The sequence below is a fragment of the Ciconia boyciana genome, chromosome 17 (genome assembly GCF_034638445.1).
Source record: "Ciconia boyciana chromosome 17, ASM3463844v1, whole genome shotgun sequence".
NCBI lineage: Eukaryota > Metazoa > Chordata > Aves > Ciconiiformes > Ciconiidae > Ciconia > Ciconia boyciana.
The window spans coordinates 7,329,018-7,356,787 of NC_132950.1; the positions used below are offsets into that span (position 1 = coordinate 7,329,018).

At 59.5% G+C, this 27,770-nt stretch overlaps 3 protein-coding genes across 6 annotated transcripts in view; 1 reads left to right on the plus strand and 2 right to left on the minus strand.

The window, feature by feature from the left end:
* Positions 1-51: 51 nt before the first annotated feature.
* Positions 52-14,798, minus strand: BLTP2 (bridge-like lipid transfer protein family member 2). The gene is made up of 39 exons (XM_072882025.1): positions 14,647-14,798; positions 13,201-13,330; positions 12,872-12,918; positions 12,425-12,587; positions 12,227-12,345; positions 11,782-11,842; positions 11,363-11,561; positions 11,076-11,199; positions 10,578-10,702; positions 10,425-10,492; positions 10,182-10,330; positions 9,811-9,929; positions 9,405-9,568; positions 9,008-9,272; positions 8,682-8,887; positions 7,421-8,516; positions 6,980-7,171; positions 6,683-6,885; positions 6,485-6,603; positions 6,189-6,409; positions 5,855-6,045; positions 5,670-5,769; positions 5,393-5,595; positions 4,738-5,032; positions 4,468-4,625; positions 4,144-4,350; positions 3,926-4,025; positions 3,548-3,730; positions 3,136-3,257; positions 2,902-3,057; positions 2,698-2,819; positions 2,433-2,613; positions 2,267-2,353; positions 2,053-2,163; positions 1,836-1,971; positions 1,493-1,617; positions 1,048-1,149; positions 807-941; positions 52-594 (listed from the first exon to the last, which is right to left on the minus strand). The coding sequence occupies exons 1-39, from the start codon at positions 14,718-14,720 to the stop codon at positions 412-414; spliced, it is 6,741 nt and encodes a 2,246-aa protein (XP_072738126.1). The 5' UTR covers positions 14,721-14,798; the 3' UTR covers positions 52-411.
* A 241-nt stretch (positions 14,799-15,039) lies between these two features.
* On the minus strand, positions 15,040-17,239 carry SDF2 (stromal cell derived factor 2). 3 transcript variants are annotated; one of them, XR_012045459.1, is made up of 4 exons: positions 16,960-17,239; positions 16,647-16,843; positions 15,496-16,105; positions 15,040-15,355 (listed from the first exon to the last, which is right to left on the minus strand). XR_012045459.1 is itself a non-coding variant. In XM_072881774.1 (3 exons), exons 1-3 carry the CDS (start codon positions 17,222-17,224, stop codon positions 15,818-15,820), a joined length of 750 nt encoding a protein of 249 aa, XP_072737875.1. In that variant the 5' UTR covers positions 17,225-17,239; the 3' UTR covers positions 15,040-15,817. The 3 variants fall into 3 exon arrangements, 2 of the variants coding, with proteins under 2 accessions (XP_072737875.1, XP_072737876.1); XM_072881774.1 differs by having other exon boundaries at positions 15,040-16,105; XM_072881775.1 differs by having other exon boundaries at positions 15,040-16,105; positions 16,944-17,146.
* The window catches only part of SUPT6H (SPT6 homolog, histone chaperone and transcription elongation factor), a 30,468-nt gene continuing 19,840 nt past the window's right edge, over positions 17,143-27,770 (plus strand). The window contains exons 1-7 of one of the 2 annotated variants that reach the window (XM_072881772.1): positions 17,143-17,242; positions 23,638-23,779; positions 24,267-24,425; positions 24,615-24,685; positions 25,342-25,537; positions 26,235-26,319; positions 26,713-26,986. In XM_072881772.1, coding sequence (XP_072737873.1) covers positions 23,671-23,779; positions 24,267-24,425; positions 24,615-24,685; positions 25,342-25,537; positions 26,235-26,319; positions 26,713-26,986 — 894 coding nt within the window. In that variant the 5' untranslated portion in view covers positions 17,143-17,242; positions 23,638-23,670. Of the gene's footprint in view, positions 17,243-17,943; positions 18,073-23,637; positions 23,780-24,266; positions 24,426-24,614; positions 24,686-25,341; positions 25,538-26,234; positions 26,320-26,712; positions 26,987-27,770 lie in introns of those variants that run through there. The other variant, XM_072881773.1, reaches the window with a different exon arrangement.

Sequence of the window (27,770 nt, forward strand, 5' to 3'; positions counted from 1 at the left end):
TGCGGCGTGAATGGGGAGGCGAGTAACGAGCCACTGGCCCAAGACTGTTCCAAATTAAAAATTCTTTAGTTAAACTCTCTCCCATTCCCCTTTCTCCCAGCCTGGAGCGATCCTGCTGCTTCACCGGGCCCAGGGGCCGGGCCCAGCACCCGCACAGCAGGGAGGGGGGAAGCTCGCGGGAGCCCTTGGCATGGGGGGCTGCACCCCACAAAGCGGCCCTGGAGCACGCTGCGCCCGTGCTGCCGCACCCCTGCCCCGCAGCGACAGGGCTACCCAGGGCCTGCGCACGGCTAACCCCTGCCTTGGGCATCGCCGTGCCGAGCAGCGCAGCCCCCCTCTGCCGTAGGGGTGCCCCTCCAGCGGGGGAGCATGGGGTGCCCCAGTCCCTTCCCGGCCAGCCGGGTGCTGCCATCATTTGCGCCTGCCGAAAATCGACTTCTTGCTGGGGTTCTTCTCGCCCACGCTCAGCCCGATGAGCAGACGCGCCTTCTCGTCCTCCTCCTGCTGCTGGATGGTCCCATCCGATTTATTCTCCAGTTTCCCCCGGGCCTCTGCGCCCACCGCCGGCTTCAGGCGTAGCTTCTCTTTGATCACCTGCCCCAGGATTTAGGGGGCTCAGCACCCCATGGCCGCACCCAGGCCCCTCGGCGTGGGTGAGAGCCTGAGCTGCTGAGCCAGTGCAGCTGCTTCCTGCTCTGGAGAACCTGCCGCCCACCCTGGGGTTACCACCTCTGTCCCGGGCAGAGCGGCTCAGGCAGCCTTCCTGCGAGCGGGAAGGAGGCACTGCGGGATGGGGTCCCACGTACCTGTGCCACCAAGGCTTTGCGGCTGTCCCTCTTCACCGCCATGGCGAAGTCCAGCCACGTCCACGTGTTGTTGTGGTACTCCAGGCACGGCAGCACCAGGTTCAAGTCACCCCAGTCCACACTGTTCTTCTCGCCCTGGGTGACAGGAGTGTCAGGCAGCGTGGGACAACGTTCCAGGCCACCCCCCAGCCGGAGGGGCCATGCCCCTTCCCCGGCATGTCCCATCCCACTGGTGCCGCACCTTGTAGCTGACGCAGAGCGGCACCTGTGGGATCTTGATGTAGATGAAGGAGTTGTTCATGGCCGCGCGCTCCTTCATCTTGTCGATGTCATCCACGGGATGCTGGAGACAGAGCAAGAGCCATGAGCAGAAGGGAAGGAGAGGGGACACAGCCAGGAACCAGCGGGGAAGGGACAGCCGGGCACTAGGCCATGGCATTGCTTCACCGGTGAGAGGTGAGAGCTGCTCTGGCATGGTGTTAGGAAAATGAGACGCTGCAGGGATCACATAAGGCGTGCAGGTGCTTGGTTGTAAAGGATGCAAATCCTCATTGTGGGAGGGAGCAGGAGAAAACAGACAGGCAAGCGGGGGAGGACATGGCTGCCCAGCCCTGCAGCCGAGGGAAAACAGACTGGCTCCACAGCAGGGCTCTCCCAGATTCCCCCCTCAAGGCAGCGGCAGGTACCTCAGGTGCTTTTCGGAATGATCTTCTGACCCCTGACGTCCGATTCAGTCCCTGAGCAACTCCCTTCCCTGGGCCCAGCGAGTCGTCGGCCACAATCAGCTGCCGCGGCTTCACCACGGGGATCCCTGGGACAAACAGGGTGGGAGGCGGTGGCTGGTGTCCGGCTGGGGGCTACCGTGACCCAGACCCCTCCCAGCTTCGCTGCTCTCCCCACCGGCTCCCTGCCCACAGGGGAGACCACGAGTCCCTGTTCCTTGACGCACGGCCCGCCAGCAGCTGCCCACAAACATATCCTGGGAAATCACTTGGGTGCCAGGGAGGAGGGTGACCATGAGCCTCTCACCTGTTGTCACCAGCTTGGACTTGTCTTCCTCATCCCCCACCTCCTCCTCCTCCACGTTGCGGCCGGGGAAGAAGAAACCCATCATCCTGTGGAAGAACTGGTGAGTGAGCTGGATGGTCAGGGGTACCACGTTCACCTGCGGGGAGAGAGGCACGTCAGAGCTGGGCACATGCTGCCTGTACCCCACGGGGACCCTGCCACCTCCCGGCCCGGCCACCTCAAAGTGTTCCTTGATGGAGATGCCTCCCACGGGCGGCCGGACCTTGCTGAAGATCCTCAGTGCCAGCTGCCGGCCAGACTGGCAGGAGCTCTGGGGACGCAGCACCACCTGCAGGGAAGAGGATGGGTGGCTGGGGGGAGGACAGGCCACCCTGGCCAGGCCACCCGTGGGTCCCCAGGGTGCAGGGCTGCTCCCCCAGGCTGCCGCTTGCCTTGTACACAGCATTGGGCAGGAGGTTGTTCATCGTGACCCAGCCCAGTTCCAGCAGATGCTCGGCCGTATCGTCCGACTTGTTGACCTGCGCACACAGACCCGTCAGCCCTGCACGTCCCGGGCCCCGGCTCGGGGGCTGTGGGTGCCACCGGCCGGCTTGGTACCTTGCTGTAGAGGAAGCGTTGGAGCTCCAGCTCAGCTATGCCCAGCTGCCCGTCCTCCTCAGTCAGGCGCCAGCGTGCCTGGGCGAAGTAGAACTCAGTCCGCCGCGCCACGCTCACATCTTCCGGCTGCTTTCGCAGCTCCATTTTGTTGGCTCGCTGCAGCTGGAAGTCCTTGAAGCACCTGCAGCAGAGAGGGGAGCGCTGGGATGTGGGAGCCCTGGGGTAAGGGGGACTCAACGCTGGGGGAGCCAGAGACGGCTCCTACCTGATCAGTATGTTCAGCTCCTCACTCTCCAGCTGCAGGTCAGCTTTCTCCTGGCTCAGCTGCTGCTGCAGCCTGTGGTTGAGGTCGAGCAGGCTCTCGTTTTTGCTGTCGTCCTGCAGGGACTGAAGGACAGACAACCCTCAGCACCCTCTGCCCCAGAGCAGGGACCTTGGGGAACCAGATCCTGCCAGGATGTGGGCTCACCTTCACATTGGAGTACATCTGCTTCTCCAGCTGCCGGATCTGGGCGACGTGCTGCCTCACGGCCTCTTGCAAGTGTAGGATACTGCTGCGCTGCTCCTCGGGGTTGCTGGAGATTTCCAGCTGGAAGCGCACCCGTTGTTTCTTCTCGCTGTGCTCCTGGACACAGGGAGAGGGGAAGGTTAGGATTGCCCTGGGTGCAGTGAGTGACACGGTGACGTGAAGCCTCATGGGTACCTTGCGTTTGGGCTCCACGTGCAGCAGCAGGTTGTTGACTATGTCAAGGATCATGGCATACTGCGCGGGGTTGGTGGAGATCTCCAGGTCGTGGTGGATCAGTGTGAATGTGTCCACAGCTCCTGTAGGGACACACAAAGAAGTGGGGCCTCAGCATGGCCAGAAACGGGATGCATGTAGGGGCCAGCCAGAGATGGAGAGGGATGGGGAACGAGCCAAGGTGGTTACGCTGGCTCCAGCAGGCACAGCACGTCCAGCATCATCTGGTGCACTGCCTTGTGGCTGAGGACCCCTCCTGTACGCACCCCTCTGATCTCAGCAGGGCCAAGACAGACCATCCCTGGACTTAGCCGGCACTCGTGGGTCAGCCCAGAGCTCTACCCCCTGAGACACGCTGCCTGGATGTACCCACCCTCCTGCTTCTTCAGCAGATCCTCCTTCTCCTGGTTGGCGGGAGTCTCGGGGGGCTTTATCTGCGTAGCCAGCTCGGGGTCAATGTCATGGCTGTAGCTGATATAGTACATGCGGCAGCTGCAGCGAGAGATGATCCTCTGCACCTGCTGGGTCTGCTGGGCTTCTGAGGGCTGGTTCCAGTCTGGGGACAGGCAGTGGGACCGTGGTCAGGGCGCCATGTCCCGGCACGCTGGGGACCCCATGGCGCAGGGCTCAGAGCATCAGCCGGCTCCTGAAGCCGTCCGGGGACAGGCCAGGCACTCTCAGCTTCACCAGCCTTGGGGTCACACGCGAGCGGGACTGGGGCAGGCACAGCAGCCAGCTCTGCGGGCAGTACCTGTGGTGGTGCTGACCATGCCCCCCACCGCCTGCCCGCTCTCCATCAGCTCCTGCACCGAGTCCAGGCTCCGTTGCCGATGCTCCTCAATATTTTTCACCTGGGGACACGAGGAGGCACCACTGGCTGTCCCTGCTCTCCCTGCCTTGGCCAGGGCACCAGCAGCGCTGCCTGTCCCCCACGCAGCTCACCCATCACAGCCTCCCCGAGCCGCTCACCTCCAGCCAGAGCTGCCCGTGCTCCCTCTCGGTGGGGCCGCTCTCCGTCGTGGCGAAGTACTGCATGCCGTCCAGCAAGCAGGTCCAGGACGTCTTCTGCTTCAGCGTGTCCCCGTACCAGGCGGGGTGGTGCTGGCACTGCAGCAGCTGGGCCTTCGCAGCAGACACAATCACGCAGCCCTCTGTCTCCGCACCACGCAGCACCATCTGCGGGGGGAGAGACCCCGGGGGTCAGATGAGCCTTTTTGGGCCAGGCATGGCCCCTCTCGCAGCAGTGGGGAGCGGAGAGCGTGGGGACAGGCAGGCTGGCTGAGGGCAAGGAACCTGGCAGTTGACCAGCTCGATGAGGCAGTTGCGGTTGTAAATGTCGTCGGTTTGGCAGGCGGCAATGCCACACAGCTGCTCACTAGCCCCCGACTCCTCCTCCGTGAAGACCACAAACTTGTCCGTCTCCTCAATGAGCTTCTGCAGCATGTAGGCCCCTGGGGAATGAGAAAGGGTCAGTGCGAGGCTGTGGGGGGCTGGCTGGGGGCGATGGGGTGAAGGCAGGCACGACTCTGGATTTCCCATTGCTCCCCTCCCTGCCGTGCTCACCCCCCGAGGAGGCTCTCTCAGGACGGCCGCTGATGATGGGGACCGTCACTTTGGCAGGGACGGAGTGAGCAGAGAGTGGGCCCCGCTTCAGCTTTTTGGCTTGCAGCTGCGTGTCGATCTTCAGCCCCTTCAGGGCCTCCGTGGACAGGTTGCGCTTGAGCACAGCTGCTTTCTTGTAGCCGTCGTAGAGGCCGAAGGCAATGTCCCGGTTGGTGGTGGTCCAGGATGCCCGCAGGTCCACCAGGTGCAGCTGGTGCGTGTGGAAACCATCGTCCCCATCCCGCAGGGGCAGCTCCTGGGCACAGAGGGTCAGAGCCTCAGCACGGCAAAGCCACCCGCAGTCCCTGTCCGTGGGTTTCACACACAGGGGCTGGGAGCCCTGCCAGTCCCCGCAGGCAGGACACGGGGACCAGAGCCTGGGGGACCACCCCAGAGCCCTACAGCAGGGACCCGTACCAGGGATGCTGCGGCTGGAACAAGGCATCTCTTTGGCCAGGCGCTCAGGAGATCAGAGGCCCTGCAGGTCTGTCTCCTCTCCAGCCAAATCCCTCCCGCATTGCACCCAGAGACCGAGGTCCCCTTGTCCCAGGGGGATGCCATCAGGCCAGCGCAGCCTGGGTTACACCTGCCGTGCCCCCTGCGTTTGCGGCGGTACCTCCTCAGCCGTGCGGTTGCTGTGCCTCTGGTAGGTGAGGGAGGACAGGCTCAGCAGATGGGTTTTCTTCACCAGGGTATCGAGCCGGTGGTCGGCGTTCTCATCACAAGTGGAGGCCATGAGGTGTACGGTGACCTGGCTCAGGTCGCTCACCATCTGCGTGATGCTCCACTCCGAAATCAGGCGTCGCATCACCGTGCCAGCTGGGGGGACAGGGAGAAGGGTCAGCCAGGGCCCTGCCCTGCCTGGAAGCGCTGCCGGTAGAGCCCCCACTCACCTTGTGGGATGAGCCGCTGGGTGCCACGAGTGAAGATGTGCCCCTGGCAGCACTCCACCTGGATCCCCCGCTGCTGGGCAAAGGAGGCCCAGTAATGCACCTGCGAGAGAGCAGAAAACAGAGGCTGAGAGCCCAGAGCAAGCAGAACGGGGAGGTAACACCAGACCCCCGCCCCCAGGACTTGCCTGCAGCCGGGGGAAGAGCGCAGTGTAAGACAGCTGCTTGTAATGCTGCCCCAGCTTCTTCTTACTGGGTTTCATGTTGTTGAAGAGCTTCCCGCGGCAGATGGGGCGCGTCACGCTGGTCCACGTGGCCCAAAAGTTCTGCATCCAGCGGAGGGTGCTGCTGTAGAGCAGGATCCGGGGCTGGGAGTGCTCTGAGAATACACCCGCCGTCAGCCGGCACCGTGGGGCAGGGACACGGTAGCACCCAACCCAGGACCGATAAGGATCGCTAAAACCAGCAAGCCCTGCCCCGTCCCCCTCGCTCCCGAGGGATCCCCAGGGTGCTGTCACCCACCCTCACTGGGCCGCGTCAGGTCCATCCGGATGGAGAGGTTGAGGTTCTCAGAGCGGAAGGCACGGTAGGAGTCGTACTGCTGCCCCACCGGCACCTCGGGCAGGAACTCGGGGGAGCGCAGCACCACGCCGTGGTGGTCGTGGGGGTTCCCATGGCACAGCCACTGCAGGTCCAGCGTCATGCACAGGTCGGGCAGGTGCAGGAAGCAGCAGTCGTCATATCTGAAAGAGGAAAGAGACCCCAGTTACCCCCCCCGGCACCAGTGGCAGCCTCCACACGCCCGGGCCCACACTCACTTGGAGGCTGTCCGGACGTTGATGTCCAGGTTGCCCTTGAAGACGAACTGGCCGGGCTTCCAGTGGAAGGAGAGGTGGCTCCACTCCCAGTGCATGTTCTCTGTGGTGTTGTAGGGGTCCTGCAAAGACAAGCGTGGGGGGAGGCAGGTGTGAGCCGGCCCCACGCCACGCTCTGCTCCCTACCCCAGCGGCACCCACCTCGGTGGCCAGCTGGTGCAGGTTGGCCTGTTCGATGTCCATGTGCCAGTCCCCGTGGAAGAGAAGGCGGCTCTTGTCCCACCAGGGCAATGGGGCACTGGGGTCCTCTGAGGGCTTGGTGAGGAGATCCACACACTGGCCGATCAGGGTCCAGGCCGGGTCCCAGCAGGGCCCCCACACGATGGTGTACTGGGAGATCTCAGCTGGGGACACAGAAGTTGGCTCAGCCCTTCGCATGTCCCATGCAGCCCCGTCCCCACCCCGGCACAGAGCCCCCCCTGCCCCTCCAGCTCTTACAGTGGAAGTCGTGGTAGAACTTCAAGGGCGGCATGTTCCTCTCCACCGTTGCGTCCCCCCAGGGCAGCCCCAGCTTCAGGACCTGGTGGCGCCGGGAGCAAGCCTGGCCGCACTGCTCGGCTCCGATCAGCCGGCCCGAGAGCTGCCAGTTCCGGATCTCGAAGAGGTAGCGAGGGTAGTCGCGGATCCGCACTGCGGGACAGAGGAAGGGCTGAGAGATGGGGCGGCAAAGGGACACTGCCCCGCTCCCCCACTCTGGGCCACGGCAGGAGCCGCTGTCCTGTCACACCTCCGCTCCCTTCCCACTCCCTTGAACCTCCAAAAACCATTTCCCTTGCTTGGTGACACATCATGTGGTGCCACAGGGTCCCTGTCCTGGGAGCCCAGCCCACGCAGCCACCGTGCTGTCCTCCACGGGCACCCTCATGCGAAGCAACTCACCAAAGAAGCTGCCAACTCTGCCCTTCATCATGCGGCACCACTGGGTGACCATCTCCAGACCCTCGGGGGGAAACGGGCTGACACCATCCAGGTCCCTCATCTGCTCCAACACATGCTCCGTGCCGTGGAAGGACTCATCGGCCATGGCCACCAGCTCCAGGTGGGCCAGGGTCCAGGTGAGGAGGGCCCTCCGCATGGGCGTGTTGGCATAGAGGCGTCGCGAGCGCTGGATGTAGATCTCGATGTTCTTCTTCTCCAGCGAGGCATAGAGCTCCTCGATCTTGCGGGCAGGCAGCAGCTCGCCATGTTGCTTGCGCAGGGCGGCCACCTTGGCGTCCAGCAGCTGCAAGCGCTTGGCGCTCTCTTTGCTCTCGTCCTTCATCAGCTCGTAGTTGTCTCGTAACTTGACCTCGAAGACGTCATCCAGGAAGACCCAGGAGAAGTGCGTCACTTTGAGCAGGAGGTCAGGGGGCAGCGCCGTGCTGGCAGGGCGCCCGCGCCGGTGCAGACCTTTCAGCCACTTCTGCACGCCCACGGCAGCATCCAGCGTGCGGGAGAAGTCGTACTGGTAGGGGAACTCGATGGTCACGCTGGCAAAGGAGAAGGCCCAACCGCGGTTGCGGAGGGTGCGCAGGGTGGGGAAGGCGCAGCGGTGCAAGATGACCTCCTCCAGCTCTGGCAGCAGCTTCACCTCCACCTCCTTGAAGCTGAAGATGCTGTGTCCGTCAAAGCCGGCGGCCAGCTCGGGGCAGTAGCCATGCAGGGCACCGCCGTGCCAGCTCACGGAGGTCCTTTCGGCAGCCAGGCTAATGTAGTTGGCTTCGGAGACAAAGGCTGTGAGCTTGGCAGAGCTCAGCTCTAGTGACAGGGACAGGAGTCTTTTGGGGGGGGTCCCATCTGGCTGGAGGGGCCCCGGTGCCTCAGTAGGGGTGTCTGGGTGGGATGCTGGGCTCTCTGGGGGCAGGGAATGAGGCGTCCTGTGGCCGAGGGCGCTCTGCAAGGCTTCATGGCACTGCAGGGTGGCCAGGGTGTGATGGTACAAGTGCATGTGGTCGGGCGGGCTCCACAGCACCGCCAGCCCCTCACCGCACTGCACCTACAGCGGAGAGAGCGAGCAGGAACCAAGTCACTGTCGGGACCAGCACAGCACAGCCCGGTTCTCCTCTCCAGCACCTTTCGGTGCCAGCCAATCCTCCTCCTGCCCCATCCATCCCAGTCCCACCAGTACAGGATGAAGCAGAGACCCGAGGTCCACACCAACCTCCAGGGAGCGGATGCTGCTGTGGTAGGTGACGGAGAGCATGGAGAGGTTGGCCACCGGGTTGGGAATGGCAGGAGCTTTGCAGCACGGCTGCATCTTCTCCGTGATGCTCTTCACCAAGGCCAGCACCATGCCCTGGACGCTGACCGTGCAGCTCTCGGCGCTCCCCAGGACGGTCAGCGTGTCCAGCCGCAGCTCCAGGGCACCTAGAGAGACGGCATGTCAGCGCCGGAGGTGCGGAGGAGGCACACCACGACGTGCCAGGTTCCTCTGACCGCGGGCCTGTTGCAGGACAGCCGTCTGGGATCAGCCTGGATGCTACTTACCCACCAGGGCTGAGAGTGTGAAAAGGTTCACATCCTCCACTTTCAGATCCACCTTCCAGAGCAGCCCCCAGGGCTCACTTGAGGCAGAGGGCGGCTGCTTGGCAAGCTCAGCTCCGCTGGGCTGCAGGCAGAACAGGGGCAGGACCCTGGCCAGGCACTCGGTGCAGGTGTCCGACGACTCCACTTGCAATCCCCGGATGGTGCAGTCCAGGAAGAGCGTATCCGACTGGGCGCTGGACATGCCCAGGGGCTGGTTGTAGCTGCCCTGCAGGACAAACAGGACGATCACTCTCAGGCTGCAGGATGTCCCCACGCCACCACGAGTCCCCTGCGTGGAGTTGCAGACGGGCAGCCCACCCCCTGAGAGCCATACCTCGCCCCACGGCTCGCCCCTCACCTGCAGGTTGAAGGAGTCGAGGATGAGGGCTTCTCCCCACACGTGCATGTTGGGGGGATGCGGGGCACGCTGGATGTGCGAGTCGTTGCCCACGCGCCAGCAGAGGTGGTCCACGGCCAGCACCACTCGCTGATGCACGCTCTGTGGCCGCAGGTGCTGGTAGTCTGCGGGCAGAGAGGAGGGGGTGAGCGTGGGCAGGGCTCGCTGCTGCCTGCTCAGCTGTCCCCAAACAGGGGCAACCCAGACATGACCAGGCAGGGGTCCACAGCCCCTGGCCAGACACAAACATGGACAAGCACAGAGACGGCACGGCCCTCCCCATTCCCGTCCTGGTGCCTCTCCGGCAGAGCCACCGACCCCCAGGAAGAGCCCAGCAGCCACCCCGGTGCCAGGTGCCAGCCCGTACCTGCAGAGATGGAGTTGAAGCCCAAGGCGAAGGGTGGTGTATCCCCCAACTGCACCGACACATTGACGTTGGACAGCGAGGCACACAGGATGATGGGCGCTATGATTTGGGGATAGCTCCTGCATGGGACGAGCAGGGACGGGCTGTTACTGGGGCACTGCGTGCCACGGAGCCTGGCAGGGAGCAGGCCCAGAGGGATGCCTTCTCTGCAGGGACCCCCCAACTGCCCGCCGCCCTCCGTACCAGCCTCCCCATCCCACGGGCTGTGCACAGGGCAGAGAAGGTGCTGGATGTCTGGGCACCCTGCCAGAGCGTGGCAGGCAAGAGGAAACAAGCTGCGACACCAGCAGCTGCGCTGAGGCCGAGTTTACCTTCCCTTGTGCCCTTGGCTGGGGACAGGCACCGCCTGGCACCTGTATTCCTGTGCCAACAGGCCCAGCCAGTGTGAAAACTCTTGGTGGCGGTAGTGGATGATGCAGGTATTGAGCAGCACAGCAGCTGAGAGGTCAATGGCTGTGACCTAGAGCAGGGAGAGGGCAGGGTGGCAAAAAGCTCGTGCCAGGAGCCAAACCCGCCCCCGCCGAGGCACAGGACCATGCCCGGTGCTCACTCACCTGCACGCTGGTCTTCAGGGAGTTGAGGCACACGATGCGCTGGCGGCTCTGGGACAGGAGAAGGCCGTCTGGGGAGAGAGAGGAGCAGAAGTGAGGGGTGGCAGAGGGCAGCGACGGCAGCCCTGTCCCGCAGGTGCCCTCCTGGCTACTTGCCCTCCAGCTGGAGGTCTACACTCATTTGGTCCAGGTCTGAGGTGGGCGTGAAGTTGCGCAACGGGATCTGCTCTTCTTCACGCTGATATAGAAACTGCAGCAGCTTCAGGCTCCAGGTGAGGTGCCTGTGAGAAGCAGGGAGTCAGTGCCAGAAGGGAACTGCACTGTCATGTCCTCCGTCTCCCCGTCCCTCATCCTCAGCTGACCGGCACGCTGGCACAGACAAAGACACCAGCCAGTGCCCAGCTGCAGCCCAGCCCAGTGCTCTCGTCCCATCAGCAGAGGATCCCATCAGGCTGTCCTACTGGAGAACCAGCTCACGTGCCTTCCTCCTTCCCCAAGAGCCCAGCCCCAGGCCAAGCTCAGTCCTTCCCGCTGGGGTGGGATCTAGGACTCACTCTCTGCGGTCCGGCAGAGCCGGGGACGAGCAGGGAACAGCACAGTTGTCCCCAGGTCCCTGCCCCCTAGGACAGCCTCCCCCTCCACCTGCCTCCTTACCTCTTCTGGCTGTTCATAGACAGCACCACGCTGGTGTTCTCCAGCTTCACCTCCACCCTCCTGGGGATGAGCTGCAGCGTGTCCCTGCTCAGCAGAGACGGGGACTTCAAGGGCTCCCCCGGGCCTGGAGAGGGACACGCAGGGTCACTGGAAGGCTCTTGCCCAAACCCCCATGCCCTGCAGTGGGAGGGAGCGACGGCACAGCAAAATCCCTCTGGCTCCAGTGCAAGTATGGGGGCTGCCAGCCCCTGCCCTGCCCAGAGCGTGTCCCTGTCCCCATCCCTGACCTGGGCTGGGCCGCTCCCCTGCGCCGCTGCGCTGGGCCCTGGCAGTGACGCGGTGCAGCAGCGGGCTGCAGAAGAGCCCTTCGTGCAGCTCTGCCTGCAGGGTCCGGACACGCAGCCTGACACCCACCAGCCGTCGCTTGCTGCTGATCTCCAGCGAGAGGGAGAGCGCCAGGGCCAGCTCCGCCAGGCAGGTGTTATCCTGTACGGGGACAGGGGCAAGGAGTGCACAGGGAGTCACCCAGCTCCCTGCCGGTGGATGCTGCAGGTGAAGCGCTGGGCACAGCACGGAGCCCAGAGCCTTGCAGGAGCCTTGCAGCATCGCCCAGCCTCAGGAACGGGCTGGAACAGGTCCTCGGGGTGTCCCAAAGAGCCAGTACCCAGGCCCGAAGTGTTGAATTTCTCCCTTCCCCAGCACTCACCAGCTGGCTGCCCCGGAGTACTTTGCTCTTCATCTTTGTCAGGCTCACCTCGCAGGTCAGGCTGGGGAGAGCAGAGAACAGACGGAGGCTGCGGGCCCTACTGTCTCCGAACCAAGCCCCTGCCCTCCCTTTTCTGTGGGACACAGGGACACCAAGTCCCTGCTCCAAGTCTTCCCAAAAGCAGAGCACACCCTAACTGCGTGCACAGCGCAGCAACTCATAATTTGGAGAACACACAACTCGAGCTTCTCGTGGAGGGAAAAGGGACCAAGCCAGCCTTGGAGGAAGTTAATGTGTCACATCGCAGGTGACGTGGGATGCTGCCGAGTGGGACGGAGCAAGGTGAGACAGCAGGGAGCCTGGCTGGGGTTTGGAGGAGCCTCCCTGCCCCCTGGGACCCGGGGCTGGGCTGGGGGAGCAGAGCAGGACATGAGCACAGCGTTACCTCTTCCCGTCACCATTCAGGAGGAGACGGGTCTTGCTGGCCTGGATGTGCCAGAGAGTCTCTGAGGTGGCCACGTGCAGAACCATGATGTTGATGGAGTCCATGTGGATGGAAAAGAGCTGGGGGGAAGGTGCTACTGTGAAGGATGTCTGACAGCAGCGCAGCCCACAACAGCCTCTCACTGAGCCAGTGTCTCACCTGGCTAAGGAGCCTCAGCAGGGAGGGTTTAAGCGTCAGGTCTGCTCTGCTTTCATTTCCGTCAGCTTCTCTGGGAGCCTCTGGGATGGACGGCTGGAACCCAGGGCCCTTCTGGAGATCCGTGCAGACTCGCACCTCGCCAAAGCATAGCTCAAAGTAGCGCCTGTGGAAGAACAGCGTGGGCAACTCTTACAAGAGCTTGCACATGGCATACCCGGCCCCGTCACCAGGGATGCCCCCCCGTCCTGGGGATGTGCAGGATTGGCACAAGAGCATCCGCAAGACACTGCCACCCCAAAGAAGGGTGCTTCACTCCCACATGGAGCAGACATGGGGAAACAGGCACTGCAGAAAGGTGCAAAGGCAGCAGAACTGCAGTCAGCGGGGCCAGGGATGAGCCAGACCCTCCAGAGAGAGCAGGGAGGGAGCTGGGGTGGGGGTACGTACGGCAGCTCCCGGCTCAGTTTACTGGAGATCCAGACGTTGTCGATCTCCTGCAAGGACGCACAGGTAGGTCAGAGAAAAAACAACTTGGTTCTGCCTTGTGATGCTCATCCTGACATTCCTGTTCTGCTCCCAGTGCCTGGCATCATGTGGGGAGAATCCGGGAGAATCCAAAAACCCCAGGTTTGGCCGTGGGAGGAAGGGGCTGGCACCAGCTATGGGGCTGCAGGACAGGAGCTTGGCTGCAGGGACTTGCTGCCAGCCTGGAAGTGACCGCAGTGTCCTGCCTGCCCTGGTCTGCCTGCGACCACCCCTTTTGCCTGGGTACCCACCACAGTCTGCTGCTCCCGCTGGAACGTGAGGCTTATGTTCTTGGCCCAGAAGAAGCCGAAGGAGCCGATCTTCAGCTCTGCATGAAGCTTCTGCCGGCACCAGGTGACAGCCAGGCGACACGCCAGCCACCTGCAGGGACAGGCGGAAGGCCAGGGTCAGCTTCCCCGCTGGGGCCTGGGACCCTCTTTGCCCTTCGAGCACCAGCTCCAGCACCCACAGCTGGGCAGGGGCTCCCTGGGCAGAGCCCTGTCACCGTGGGTGCCCCAACCTGGGGCAGAGACCCTGCAGGGTCACCCCCTCACAAGCCCTGACACCCCCCCCCCCAGCCGTAAGGGCCCCCTTCGACCCCCACACCCCCCTGACACCCCATGCCTACGCCTGCGGGCTCCCCTGGCTCCTGGGAGCCCCCAAGCCCCTGAGACCCTCCCACCCTGCCCTGTGGGCCTTCCCAAACCCCTGCAGCCCCCCCATGCCCCGCACACCATCCCTCCAGCCCCAGCAGCCCCCAAAACCCCTGCAGGCTCCCCCCACACCCTGACACCTCTTCCCCAGCCCTGTGAGCCACCCCAAACTCCTGACATCCCTCCAAGCCTTCTTTGTCCCCCTTAACCCCTGCTGACCCCCCAGACCCCCGACATCTCACCCTCAGCCTCGTGGGTCCCCCCACTACCCGTGGCAGCCCCCACGCAGCCCCATGGGCCCCCTCCACCCCTGACACTACCCCAGCCAGCCCTGTCACCCCCCAAAACCCCGACACCTCACTGCCAGCTCCATGGGCCCCCTTGACCCTTGCGAGCTCCTCCCACCCCAGCAGAGCCCACTCCAGCAGAGCCCCCAGCCCTATCACCCCCCAAACCCCTGCAGGCCCCCTACACCCCTGCCAGCCCCATGGGTCCCCCATGACTCCTGCGGACCCCCAAACTCCTGCAGGCCCTCCTACACCCCTGCCACCCCCTGCCAGCCCCGTGGGCCCCCCATGACTCCTGCAGACCCCCCACCCTGTCACCCCCCAAAAACCCTGCCACCCCACTACCAGCCCCGTGGGCCCCCCAGCCCTGTCACCCCCCCAAAACCCTGCCACCCCACTACCAGCCCCGTGGGCCCCCCATGACCCCTGCGGACCCCCCAAACCCCTGCGGGCCCCTACATGCCTGCCACCCCACTACCAGCCCCGTGGGCCCCCAGCCCTGTCACCCCCCAAAACCCTGCCACCCCACTACCAGCCCCGTGGGCCCCCCCACGACCCCTGCGGGCCCCCCTACACGCCTGACACCCCACTACCAGCCCCGTGGGTCCCCAGCCCTGTCACCCCCCAAAACCCTGCCACCCCACTACCAGCCCCGTGGGCCCCCACGACCCCTGCGGACCCCCCACCCCTGTCACACCCCACACACACTCCCCGTGGGCTCCCCCACGCCCCCAAACCCGCTCCCCCCGGCCCTGACCGCGCCAGCAGCCCGGCGAGCAGCGCGACGACGACGAGGCCGAGCAGCACGGCGGGCAGCGGCGGCGGCGGCATGGCGGCCCCCGGCCCCGGGGGTGCGGGGTGCGTGTGTGTGTGTCTGTGTGTCCGTCCCCCCTCCCACCCCTGCCCCGGCACCGCCGCCGCCCGTGGGGCCGCCCGCGGGGCCGACCGCCCGCGCACCCGGGGTGGCCGCTGGGAGGGGCGGGGCGGGGCCGGCGGCGCGGCGGGGCCGAGCGGTGCGTTCCCGGAGTGAGCGGCAGCGGCAGCGCCCCGCCGGGGCCGGCACCGGGATAAGGACACGACACACGGCACCGGGTGTCCCGTCCGTGTCCCCCCCCCCCCCCCGCCCCGCCCCAACAGCCACACGACAGGGGAAAATTCAGCTCTTTTATGGCGCCGGGAGCGGTTTGGGGTACAGCGGGGGTGACGGGGCGCAGCTCCCGGGGGACAGCAGTCCTTTGGGGGGGTCCTCGGCCGGAGGAGGGAGCTGCAAGGGAATGGCTGGGGGGTGCAGGAATCTGCTCTGGGCTGGGTCTGGATGCTGGGCTGGGCTTTGGGTCAGGTCTGGACATTGGGCTGGATTTGGGACGTGGGGACCTGCTTCGTGCTGGGTGTCGGGTGCTGGGCTCAGCTTTGGGTCAGGTCTGGACATGGGGCTTGGCTTTGGGCTGGATTTAGGACATGGGGACCTGCTTCGTGCTGGGTCTTGGGCTCAGCTTTGGGCTGGATTTAGGACATGGGGACCTGCTTCGTGCTGGGTCTTGGGCTCAGCTTTGGGTCAGGTCCGGACATTAGGATCTGCTGTGGGCTGGATTTAGGACGTGGGGACCTGCATCATGTTGGATCTTGGGCTCTGCTTTGGGTCAGGTCTGGACATTGGGCTTGGCTTTGGGCTGGATTTAGGACGTGGGGACCTGCATCATGTTGGATCTTGGGCTCTGCTTTGGGTCAGGTCTGGACGTTGGGATTTGGGACACCAGGACCCACTCCACATCAAATTCAGGACGGTGGGATCTGCTTCGTGTTGGATTTGGGGCTCTGCATCCTGGCGTCTGTCGGACCCGGGTGGGGACAGGGGCTGTCCCAGGGGTCGAGCGGCCCCAAACACCACAGGGCAGCGCCCAGAGGCTCGGCGGCAGTCTGTCTGTCCATCACAACTCAGCGTGGTACTGCTCCGCTTTGAAGACCTCGCTGGGCTGCATGAAGATGCCCTCCATCACCTTCCAGTAGTTATTCTGGCTGGAGGCGGCCATGCCATGCACCTCCTTCTGCCCGTGGATGGGCCGCCCGTACTGCTCCCCCGTCACCGAGAGGAAGACGTCGGTGGAGGCGTGCTGGAAGCGCACCTCGCCGTCCCGCGCCCAGTAGGTCCCGCTGCACACCACCGTCCAGTCATCCAGGTAGTCGCCCTCGCCGGCCTCCCCGAATGCGCTCACCTCCTGCGGGCGAAAAAGAGTTTGTTTGGGGGCTGGGATGAAAAGAGGGGGGAGCCGGGGGTGTTGAGTTGGGCTGGAAAGGGCTGGGGGACAAGGTGGGGGACATGTTTGGGACTGGGGCTCTGTTGGGACTTGGAGGGTCTGGTTGCGACTGGGGTGCTGGGGGAAAGGGGCTGGGCCTGGGGCGGGGGGGGAGCAAGGGGGAGCTGGTAGCGACAGGGAGAACCCAGTAGGGACTGGGGAACAAGATGGGGGTGGCAGGGACATGGGGGACAAGGGGATCCCAGTCCGAACTGGGGAGCAAGGTGGGACTGGCAGGGACATGGGGGACCCGGTCGGGACCAGGGAAGAAGGCAGTGCTGGCAGGGACACGGGGGACAAGGGGGACCTGGCTGGGACAGGGAGAACCCGGCAGGGACTCAGGGGACCCAGCAGGGCCCGGGTGACAAGAGGGGCCCGGTTGTCCCCGGGGAAAGGGGCTGGACCGGGGGGACAAGGGGGGATCCCCGGTGGGGCCGGGGTCCCGGTTGCGCCCGGCGGGTACCTGGTTTCCGGAGAGCGGGGAGGCGAAGCGGTGGCTGTGGAGGTTGCGGCCGGTGCCCAGGTGGGTGAGGCGGATGGCCTGCCCGCAGCGCACCGGCGTGCCCCGCTCGCAGACGGCGGCCGTGCGGCCCCGTACCCGCCAGTAGCTGTTCCCGTCATCCGCCGCCGACACCCCGGTCACCGACTGCTGCCCGCTGCCTGCGGAGAGGGACAACCGTGCTCAGGCCCGGCCCGACCCGGAAGGCGCGGTGCCGGTACCGGGGGGGGGGGGGGTGGTGGGGTGGTGGTGTCCCGTTACCGGAGCCGTAGCGTACGTCGTGCGAGTGCAGGCGGACGTTGTGCCTCACATTGAGCAGCTTCACCACGGAGCCGCAGGTGACGGGCCCGGGGCCGCCGCGCACCGCCGCGCCCAGCGCCAGCACCAGCACCGGCACCAGAACCGGCGGCACCCGCCGTCCCGCCGCCGGCCCCATCCCGCTGCCGCCGGAAGCGGAAGTGGCGCCGCTCCGCCCGCCCGGAGGTCGCCGCTCGTCTGCTCCGCCCCCCCTCGCTCGCCGCCGCCGCCGCGGAGGCCTCCATTTTCCCTCAGCGCCTCGGGTAAGGCCGCGCCGGGCGGGACGGGGGCGAGCGGCCGTGAGGGGGGTCTGGCAAGGTCTGCGTTGCGCTGGTACGGGCTGGGGGGGGCCGCTGCCAGGGGAACGGCGCGGCCGCTGCCAGGGGAACGGTGGGGTCGCTCAGGGCCCGGGGCGGCTCCGAGGCCTCCTGGGCTGGGCGGCCCCGGCGGGCCTTGGGCCCCGGTAAGGGTGGCGGAGACGTCCCGGTAGTTGGCGTCGGGCCGGGTCGCGGGCCCCGGTTGGGGGGGTGAAGGCAGCGGCGGCCCCTCCGCTCCCGGTTGCCGGCCGCGGGTGGGGCTGGCGGCCGCAGGAGCCTCCCGGGGCGGGGACCCCGGCTGGGGACCGTGCCGCAGCGGGGTGAGCCGGGCTGGGGCGGGCAGCGCCCGGGGGGGAAGGCGAGGCGGCGGGCAGGGGGCCCGCGGCCGGGCTGAGGGGCTGCTCCCCCGGGGACGGGAGGGTGCCGCAACCCCCCCGCCCACCGGAGCGGCCCGGCTCCCCCGTGGCAGAGACCGCAGCGGCCCCGGCGGCTGCGGAACATCGCTGACACGGCAGGAAGAGCTGGTAAAGGAGAAGTGGTGGACGTGGGGAGCATCGGCCTGCTATTCTGGGGAGGGGGAAAGGGTCTGACCTTTGTTTCTCAGGTACGCTGGCGGTCCGGATGGCCCCGCTCCGCAGGTGTAATTCTCGCACGGCCGGAGCGCTGCCTGTGGTTTTGCAAACTTCTGACAAGGTCCTCCACGAAAAGCCGAGGGGAAGCAGCCTGGGAAGGCCCTTTTGGGGATTAATAACTGACTAAAGAGTGGCACGTAAAGGGTAGGGATGAATGGTTGGTGCTCACAGCGGAGTGAGGTTATTGTGGAGTTTCACAGTCATCTCTGCTGCTTTTTTTTCTGAATATGGCGATGTGGAGAAGGGAAACTTAATCCTAAGTTATTTAAGATAGCTAAACTGGACTGTGGGAAGTTGCAGAGACCAGATAATACTGAGTGGTTGAGTGCTAGTGTAGTAAATGAGATACGGTGGGAACGGATGTAATGAAGGTAGCAAACACCGCAGCAATTGACTCTACATCAGCTTTTACTATTCAGGAAAGAGCTGTTGGTGTCTCACCAATTGTTTCTTTTCAAACATCATTTCAACACCCCGCTGTAGCCTGCAAAGGATATTTTGGAATTACTTTAAAGGAGCAGAGAACAAAGCAGAAAACATCATTACGCTGCCGCGTAAATCATTGGCAGTTTGTGCCCTGGCTAGTGTTGGCAGTTCTGGTTAGCCCGTCTCAAAAAGGGAATGCTGGAAAAGGTAGGGGCAGGAGCAGCACAGACAAGCAGGTTTCCGGGCAAGCGAAGCCTTCGTTTCCTCACCTTAGGGGAGAAGCTTGCTGACAGGAGATACGATGCAGATGCCTGAAGTCATGGGCAGGTCAGAGAAAGCGAGGAGGGAACATCAATTTTCTGTTTCTTACAGGAAATTATGATGCAGAGAGTCTAAAATAAACAGGCGGAAGTGCTTTTTCACACAACATGCTATTAAACTGTGGCACTCTGCTACAGGATGTTCTGCCGCCTGATAGAGTTGCGGGTGGTGGGACCAACGGGGAGCACTAAAACTAACGAAGCAGGTATGGGAAGTTCCTGAGCTGCAGTGGCTGGCTGCCTGGACTTTCCCTGTCGCAGCATTGTTGGTCTCCAGCCATCGTTTCACCCCTGTGCTTCTTTGCACGCCTACCACCGAGGAGGGTGGGAATGTCTGGTTTAGGTCCTGACTTCAGAAATTCGTAAAACAGCTAGAAAAGCTAAATACAAAACTATATGTTGCTGATGCCGTATCGGGGCTGGCAGGCCCCGGCGGAGATGGACCTTACAGAAGTCCCTGCCCGTACCAAGGAGTGGCTCTGAGGAAGAGCTCAGCGCTGACGAGGTGCCTGTGAGGGTATTTTGTTGTGGTGCGAGTGCCTTACAGTGCTTCACAGGGATGTTTTTGTTAGGTTCATAAGCTTCAAATTAAAAGAAGCCAATATGATCTTGTCTGAATTCTGTGGTGGGACACAGCCTGGAGGTCATTGCTTAGTGATTAGTGTTAAATCCACACATTCCAGCTCAATCATGGCTTTTTTCTTTTTTCTTTTTTTTTTTTTTTTAAGAAAACCAGAATTTATTTCATTGTGAGAGCTTCAGGGGGTGGAACAGTGGCATTACCTTTGCAATTTGGGTTTTCCCTAACGAGCGATTTATTGTTACAGTCCTGTGGATGTACTTGAGCTGTGCTAGTTTAATTGACAAAATGAATAGACTGGGCTTCCTTAGGTTCTACATTTTAATTCAGTCAAGTTTCCCAGCTGCCTTATTCTAACAGAGCTTTCTGAATCCTCTCCAATTTAACTTTTCTCTTTGAAAAGTAGACGTGAGAACTGAGCGAAACTGTTCAGTGGTGGCTTTCCTAATGTGGTTCCATGGACCTACGTGATGTTAAGTGGACTGTGAGTTGAACCGTGAAATGGCAGAGGTTAAAAGAATCCCTGTCCGAACCCTCTCCGCCCCAGAAAACCCCCCACAAAACCAGTATTAGCATGGGTCAGGGCCTTGATGTTGTTTCTCCCACAAAGGATGGGGAGAAGTCAGGACTTGCTTCTCTGCAGCACCCATGCTGCAGTAAAGCCTAGGTTAGCCTTGTTTTTGCTGCTTTGTGTGTTGGCACTGATATCCTGAGGTTCCTTGCTGAATAATAAATGTATCTCACTGTGAGGACACTCCTTGGTTATTCTGTGAGCACCGCTGAGGTCTCATGCTTTAGTTGGCATCCCTGTGCCTGGAGAGCATGAGATGCTTCTGGTTTCCCTCACCCCCCACCTGCTCAGGCTGTGAAGCTGCTGTGGGGCACTGTCATTCCCGATGCCATCCCGATGCATGCGGTTGTGTCCCTGCCTTGCCAGAGTGCCACCATAACAGGAGTTTTTCCCATAACATATTCTGATATTTGGCAGGTACTCGCTGCGTATTTCCATTTCTAAACCCAATGAGTTAACTTTTGCTTGTGTATGATGTACAAAGCTGCGTCTGCCTCCAGTACGGCGATGTTTTGCAGTCCTGAGCAGCCAGCAGGTATCTGGGTGCATGGCCAAGGCTTTACAGTTATTTGAACGTCTGGTTTCCAGAATTCTCAGGTCCATCACAAAGCAGCGCTTGTTCCAAAGGCGTTGCCTCGCCTAATCAGGGAGGCAGCCTACAGTGCCTGCAGCCCATGTCTAGCCCAGTCCTGCTGACCTGATCGGAGATCTACGGTCTCGGTATTGACAGCAAAGAGAGCTATCTGCTCGGGGTCATCCCAGTTAAAAGGAGCTTGTGGACTCTGGACAATTGCCATTGTGCCCTTGAGCTGAGCAAAGTGCAGACACCCCTGGTTGAAAGCAGAGGTCATGTAATTGCTCAGCCCTGAGCTGCTCTGGCATTGCTGCCCAGCGAGAGAGGCCGTGCTCGAGGTGCCTGGCTCAGCTTGAAGGTACCCGCGCTTCCCTCACCTGCTGCCGCGGTGCTGTCGCAGCGCTGCTCGCTGCATTGCTGTTGTCTTTGGTCCATCTCGGTCAGTGTCTAGTGGCTGTGGGATATCTTTGGGGTAAAGCTATATATATATATCACCCATAGGAGCCTGTCTGCTTGTGTACAGATAAGCATGCAGGATTAGGCACAGTCTCCCTGCCTTTTTGGTGCTCTAGTGCAATTTAGTACTTGCCTCCGTGCTGCAGCAATCTCTGACCCTCTCCTGGGCGTGTTACAGGAGCAGGGATGCTACAGCTGATAGATGATACAGCTGAGCTGGCCCAACACTCCTCAGTCTGGAGACTCTTAAAGCCTCCCCAAGCCAGACAAGTGGTGCTGCTTGAGCGGGGCTTTCTCTGTGTGACCGATTGCTTGGAGGGCTCCTGCCGGGCAGCAGTGCTGGTCTGAGCTCTACCTGTGCACCTCTGCCCGCGCTGGCTGCAGTCTCTGCCTGCCTCCCTGTGCTGTTTTATTTCAAATGAAGGCCTCTCTGGAGTGGGAGAGGCACCTTTAGTCCATATGTGATTCAACATCTCCTTGGTAATAGCTACCCTTGCTTCTGTTGGCCATGCTAAGTGACATCCCCACTGTCCTGAGGTGGATTTCATGGGAGCTGAAAGCACCCGGTTTCGTGGGTGGTTGGCTTGTGTGGAACCTGCTCGGCTGGATCATTAAATGAGGTGGGTTTCCTAAGTCATACCTGTTTCCTGGGTCCAGATAAATTTGATTTGACATGAATGAAGTTGCCAGGAAATGGTAGAACAAGCGATGAGGAACAAAGTTGGAATTGCGAGCAAAATGCTTCACTGGCAGAGAATAGTAAAATCGCATGTAGCACTATGACAGGGGGTGTTCTTTCTTGCTGGATTTGTGTGTTGATCATGGATAGGAGAGAGATGAGGTTATTAGACTTGAAAATGGAAATGCTCTAGGAAAAGCCACTTAGCCTGCAGTTTTATGTATGTTAATACACCCTGGTGGATACATGTAGAAGAAGAATTGGTGAGGAAGTGTGAAGTTGACATAATACTCGTATACAGGCTGGTAAACATAACAATTCCTGTTCCTCTACTGTATGTAGTTACACAATTTGTCAGTGGCATTTGTTTCAGGAACAACTTTGTTTATTTCTGAGAGGGATGCTTAAATACATGTGTGTGACTTCTACAGTGTCCTCTTGAGGACGGGGATCACCCTGTTCCCACACATCAAGCCAGAGCAGCGATGTCCTGTCCGGGTGCAGAGCAGTAGCCTTGGCCTACCATGATTTCTGCCTGTCTGGAGCATTGTAGGCAGATATCGGCCACAGCCATGTAATCCACAGCCAAGGAGTGTGAGCTGCTATCTGCTCGTGTCTGAAATCTGGCAGAGGTCTCTCCCTTGTCTTCATTGTGGGTTTTCTTTAATGAGATACGTCCAACACATTCCTTTGGAGCTATTAGTATTTTAAGACTTAAAAGATTCTCCAAAATCGGCCTTGCACTTTTTTTTTTCTTTAACTGAGAAATAAGTCCCTGGTTTTCTTTAAGTTACTGTTTTGTGTACCAGATATGTGGATCTCAGGGCAGAAAAGAAGTCGTGCACACGAGAAGTGTCATGGCAAAGCCTTGATGAGGTTGTCCTGTATGGGACTGATTTCCTTCAGCTGTTTGTTTGCAGTGGGGAAATTGTTATGGGAACATTTTGAAGTGTGTTTGTTTAGGTATCATTCCCTGGCATATGGAATTATTTTCTCATCTTTTTCTCCTTTTTTTGTGTGTTAAGTTATGTCAGATGTAATTTAACATGGAGGTTTTGGCTTTAGATCTGACATCTCCTCTGAGCTTCTTTGTGTACCTTCCCAAAGGCTGGTTCTTCTTCCTAGGCTGGCGTTTTCAACTTCACAGCCATTTGAGGAATTGATTTGTTTCTTCTTGTTTCTTATTCTGTTGTTTTGGTGTATGTAAAAAGGAACTAAAAAAAAAATCCTTTGAAAATTTTAAAAATGACAGCAAGTTTTGTAACCACAAGAAGTGAAAGGCTCAGAGAGACAGAACTTGAGCCATGTCTTTATGGACATGCACTCTCCTTTGTGCCAGGCTTGATTTATACCACTTCCAGGAACCCCAGTTGGGGGAAAAACATCAAACAAAAGGTTCTGGAAATAGAAAATACCCCATTTCTGTAGTCTCTTGTTACTACTTAATCTCTGGTCGGAGGCCCCTGGCCTGGAGCATCCCGGCCATGGCTCTGGCAGTGCAGGGCGGTGGAGTTGGGCAGCCAGCAGCCCCCAGTCCTGACCCTACAGCACCCTCCAGGCCTCTCTCCTGTTTGCTCCGTGGGGGTCCCCAGATCTCTGCAGAGCCTTGCTAACAGCCTGTAAGCTCAACTCCGTCAAGGCCCTTTTTTTCAGGGTCACCCTGGCTTCATTAACTGAGAATTAATCACATTAAGATCCTAATTGGTTGGACTGCGTGCCTAACACAGTGCTGCGTCAGTGACAGCATGGGGTTGCTTTCCTGGCCACGTGGGAGGGTACGGACGGGATGAAGGGCTTTGGCTGCGTGCACCGTTTCAGTCGCAGCCGGGAGCTTGGCTGTGTAATGAATGCTGCTGTGACAGCTCCTGTCCTGCTTGCTGAGATGTGGGTCGACAGGAGCTAGCAGCACTTGGCTGCTGGCTCTGCTTGCCTAATCTCTGGTGACAGGGATGTCCAGGCAAGGTGGACACTGGATAATTCAGGGCCTTGATAGATAATTTGAAACCTTTTTGCCTTAACTGTCTTCTCTCCAAAACCCAGCTGGGGGATGTGCTTGTGTTTTGCTCGCTCGGCTGATGCGATGGTTGTCTCCTCTTTCCCCAGTTCCTGCGGAGCCGTGTGTGAGACGCTGCAGTCATGTCTGACTTCGTAGAAAGTGAAGCAGAGGAGTCGGAGGAGGAATACAACCAGGATGGGGAGGTTGTGCCCAGAGTAACCAAGAAGTTTGTAGAGGAAGATGAGGATGGTGAGTCTGCCTGTCTGCTCTGAGTTTGCTGAATTGTCTGTGTGCCTCGCTGCTCTATTTTACGTCCCATGACTCTGCAGATGGAGCAATAACTGTGCTGTAATAGCATGGCCATCTGTAGTCAATAATCTCAGCTGTTTAAGTGCTTCCCTCCCTCAAAGTGCTTAGGTGGTTTTTATATTTGGCAATAGAAAATACACTGCTTCACCCCCGTGGGACTTGCAGTTGCGCAATTTGATAGTAAACAGTAAAAGCAGAGGAGTTCTCCCAGTGTGACCACTCCACCTGTTCCCTCTGCAGAGAGAGCATGAGACAAGAAGTGGGGGTTCTGGCACGAGCAGCTGGCTGGGTTCTGTGTCAGTAAAAGTGTTCAGTTAAAACTCTCTGCGTGGATAGTGCGAAGGAGGATGCTGTTTGCACAGAGCTGAGAAGGAGTCTCGGGAGATAACCAATGAGTACATGTCTAACACTTGCTGCTCTCCACCAGATGAGGAAGAGGAGGAGGAGAATCTCGATGATCAAGATGAGCAGGGGAATCTGAAAGGATTCATTAACGATGATGACGATGAGGAGGAGGAAGAGGAGGAAGAAGCCAGTGACTCTGGAGACTCTGAGGACGACGTTGGCCACAAAAAGAGAAAGCGCAGTAAGTTTTATGATGATTGTTCATAGCAGGCCACAGCGTAATGCTCTCACACTGCCCTGTGGGAGAGCAGAGCGCTCCCTCTGCCCTGGGTGTCTGCATGGGCTGGGTAAGCTATACGCTTCTCACTGATTCGCCCATTCCCAGATTAGTAAAGGGAGAGTGTAACTCGTCTCTCCTTTCTTCTCTTAGCTTTTGATGACCGCCTGGAGGATGATGATTTTGACCTCATTGAAGAGAACTTGGGTGTTAAAGTCAAAAGAGTGAGTTGTGTTCCCACGCTGCTGTTAATGGTGTGGTGCGTCTTAGCACGAAGGATGGTGGGCTCCTGCCTGGAGTGAGTGAGTGGTGCCTCCTGTCTGCTCCTGCCCTCTTGGAAAGGGAGAGCTGACTGCTTGAAGGAAGCAGGATCTCTCCCTGCCCAGGCAACTGGGAACTGGCTTCCTAGAGTTTGCAAAACACTTTCTTCTGGCTCCTAAAGTCTGCTGTACTCCTCCCTTCCCACCTCTGCACCTCTGTCTCAGAGGATCCCATCTTCCAATAACTTTCTCCTGCATGGTGCTAACCTCAAAGTCGGCACAGGCTATTACGGGCCTTAAAGCTCCTCTGTAACGCTCACTAGAGGCACATCAAGCCAGGCTAACACTGGTGGTGACAGCATGCGAGTGACACAGGCCTGGACGCGGTGCAGTCCTCAGCAGGCAGCTGTGTTGTGTACCCGCTGCGCCCAATGAGCACCTGCAGCAGAGCTCCCAAGGGGGTGGCTCTTCTCCCGTGTGTGCCTGTGCTGGGCTCCATCCTCCTCCCTCTCAGGTGCCTGGGGACCAGAGGAAGTGCAGTTCTGGCCTGGCAGAGACCACGCTGAGCTTGAGTGTCTGTGCCAGGAATTATGTGCACTGACAAGCCTTTTTGCTTGCAGCAAAAATTCAGGCGTGTGCGAAAAATGTCTGATGATGAGGATGATGAAGAGGAAGACTATGGAAAGGAAGAACATGAGAAGGAAGCCATTGCTGAAGAAATCTTTCAGGATGGTGAAGGCGAGGAGGGAGGGGAAGCTGTTGAAGCGCCTGTTGCTCCACCAGAAGAGGAAGAGGAGGAGGAGGAGGATGAATCTGGTGAGTATGGATGGTCAGTTACATCCAAAGTTTGTCCTAGGATTAAAGCACAGGAACAAAGTTAAGACTTTCTCTGAGCTAGAAGTAACCAAAGGCCTGTCGTGGTAAAGCTCTTGCTGGTCTGATTAGTGATTAGTACAATCTTCAGAATTAAACGTTTCTGGGTGGCAGGTTTAGTGTGTCTGTCTAAACCACTTTGTCCAGAAGTACATTACGTGTGCTGAGGTGTTGAACGTCTCCTCTAAGCTGCCTCCAGAATGGAAATGCTTCAAAGGAAGGAAGTCAAGGCACTGTTTAGTACCTAGTAGCACAGCGCATGCCTGCCCTACTTCCCTTCAGCATCAGCCCATCACCACTGCTAGTACCATACTGAAAGAGTTTCAAGAATTCTTTCTGTCTACTGTCCAAAGCAGCAAGGCCTTTTCTGACTGCATTTTCAGTGCACTGAGCTGCAGATAGTTGCCAGATGGCTTTGCCTGTGTTTGGAAGTTCGTTTTAGCTTGTTATTGTGGTTCAGACTCCTGGAATGTCTGAGGTTGGTGTAGGAGATGCTGTGGGTAGCTGGGCAGACTGACAGCCAGTGGCAGCCTAAGTCTGTGGTGGAGGCTCGTAGCTGCACTGGCTAAGCTGAGCTTTGTCAGAGGTACCAGTTGAATATGTGAGTGTCCTGACCACTAAATTCCTTCTCAATGTCCAGACATCGATGACTTCATTGTGGATGATGATGGACAACCTCTGAAGAAGCCAAAATGGCGAAAGAAGCTCCCTGGATACACAGATGCGTAAGTATTGATTGGAAACTGGCCTGGAGCCTCGAAAACAGTGCTCAGCTTACTTGATTCTTGCAACTGCAGAGTCATTCAGCTTGTGGTTGGATACTGCTGGTCTCTTTCCCCAAAGGAATCTGGTAAATTTAAACATGGGGCTTTTAGCCTGTGATTTCTTAAATGTCTGACTCCTTCCTTTCTCCCCTGGATTTTTTACATGAATGCCAAAACCATTCCCTTAGGAGAAGTATTTGCATGTAAAGCTCAGAGTTGTGTACCTATTCATGATTTTTTAGCCTAGGTGCAAAGCTAAAGCTTAGAATTAGGTGCTCTGGCCACCTCTGTGTGGCTAGAAAGATGTTCTGTGAACTGCACCATGGGGCTGAATGATAGTTCTTTGCCTTCCAGTGCTTTGCAGGAAGCCCAGGAAATCTTTGGTGTGGACTTCGACTATGATGAATTTGAGAAGTACAACGAGTATGATGAGGAGATGGAGGAGGAATATGAGTATGAGGATGAAGAAGCCGAAGGGGAGACCCGTGTACGACCCAAAAAGACTGCCAAGAAGCGCGTCAGTCGGCGTAGCATCTTTGAGATGTACGAACCCAGTGAGCTGGAGAGCAGTCACCTAACGGACCAGGACAACGAGATCCGCGTGACAGACATGCCTGAGAGGTTCCAGGTGAGGGAAGAGGGTGCTGATGTGCAGGCAGAAAGCATTTCAGCTCCCACCAAATACAGCAGGCCTGGGACCTGCAGGCCAGCTTTCTCACCTGGCTGCTGGCTGGATTTTGGCATCTCTATTTCCCTCTTTGAAGATCCCACCTCTCATGTATAGACTGAAACTCGGCATGCAAACGTGACGGTGGCATTGTGAACTGTTCTAGCTGTGCAAGCCCCGTTTCAGCACTGGTCACAGTTTCTCTGTGGCCACTGGGTGCCAGTGTTGCACTCCTGGGAGTGGTTCAGGGCTCGTGCTCTGCTGACACGTCCTTTATGCTGGATACTGTTAGTAACAGTACACGAGTTGTACCTCTGGATAGCAAGAGATACAGTGCCAGAGAGGGTTTGCTAGGTTTTCTAGCCTATCCGTATGCCAGCCAACATATAACTGTTCCGTACAAGGTTTCTGTAACCCACTTTAATCCAAGTGACTGGGACTTATACTGCTCTCAACATGGAGTCCTGTTCGTGCTGCTAGGAATCATTCTGCTATCTCATATTTTTGTCTTAATTTTACCCTGTATTCAGATTTTCACTGAACAGTCGATCTCCCTTTAGTGTATGTTAATGTAATTCTGTGCAGAGGCTTGTTACCCTCCTTTGTAAAATGGGACGTCTGAAGCTGCCAGCTTTTCAGAAGGGCCTTTTTTCCCATGCCAGCGTGCACAGCACAAGGGAACGCTGTGTGTAACGTCTTCTGACCATATGTGGCCTGTTCAGACGTTTTGTCGTCTTCATGGATG

What these genes read in the sequence shown, in the direction of transcription:
- BLTP2 (XM_072882025.1), bottom strand. Translation starts at nt 14,720, where the DNA reads ATGCCGCCGCCGCCGCTGCCCGCCGTGCTGCTCGGCCTCGTCGTCGTC. An exon ending in AGATGTACTCCAATGTGAAG is followed by an intron (nt 2,820 to 2,901) that starts GTGAGCCCACAT and finishes TCTGTCCTTCAG; the next exon opens with TCCCTGCAGGACGACAGCAA. An exon ending in CATTCCGAAAAGCACCTGAG is followed by an intron (nt 1,150 to 1,492) that starts GTACCTGCCGCT and finishes CTCTGTCTCCAG; the next exon opens with CATCCCGTGGATGACATCGA.
- SDF2 (XM_072881774.1), bottom strand. Translation starts at nt 17,224, where the DNA reads ATGGAGGCCTCCGCGGCGGCGGCGGCGAGCGAGGGGGGGCGGAGCAGA. An exon ending in TCCGCCTGCACTCGCACGAC is followed by an intron (nt 16,844 to 16,959) that starts GTACGCTACGGC and finishes CCCTCTCCGCAG; the next exon opens with GCAGCGGGCAGCAGTCGGTG. An exon ending in CCCCGCTCTCCGGAAACCAG is followed by an intron (nt 16,106 to 16,646) that starts GTACCCGCCGGG and finishes TTTCGCCCGCAG; the next exon opens with GAGGTGAGCGCATTCGGGGA.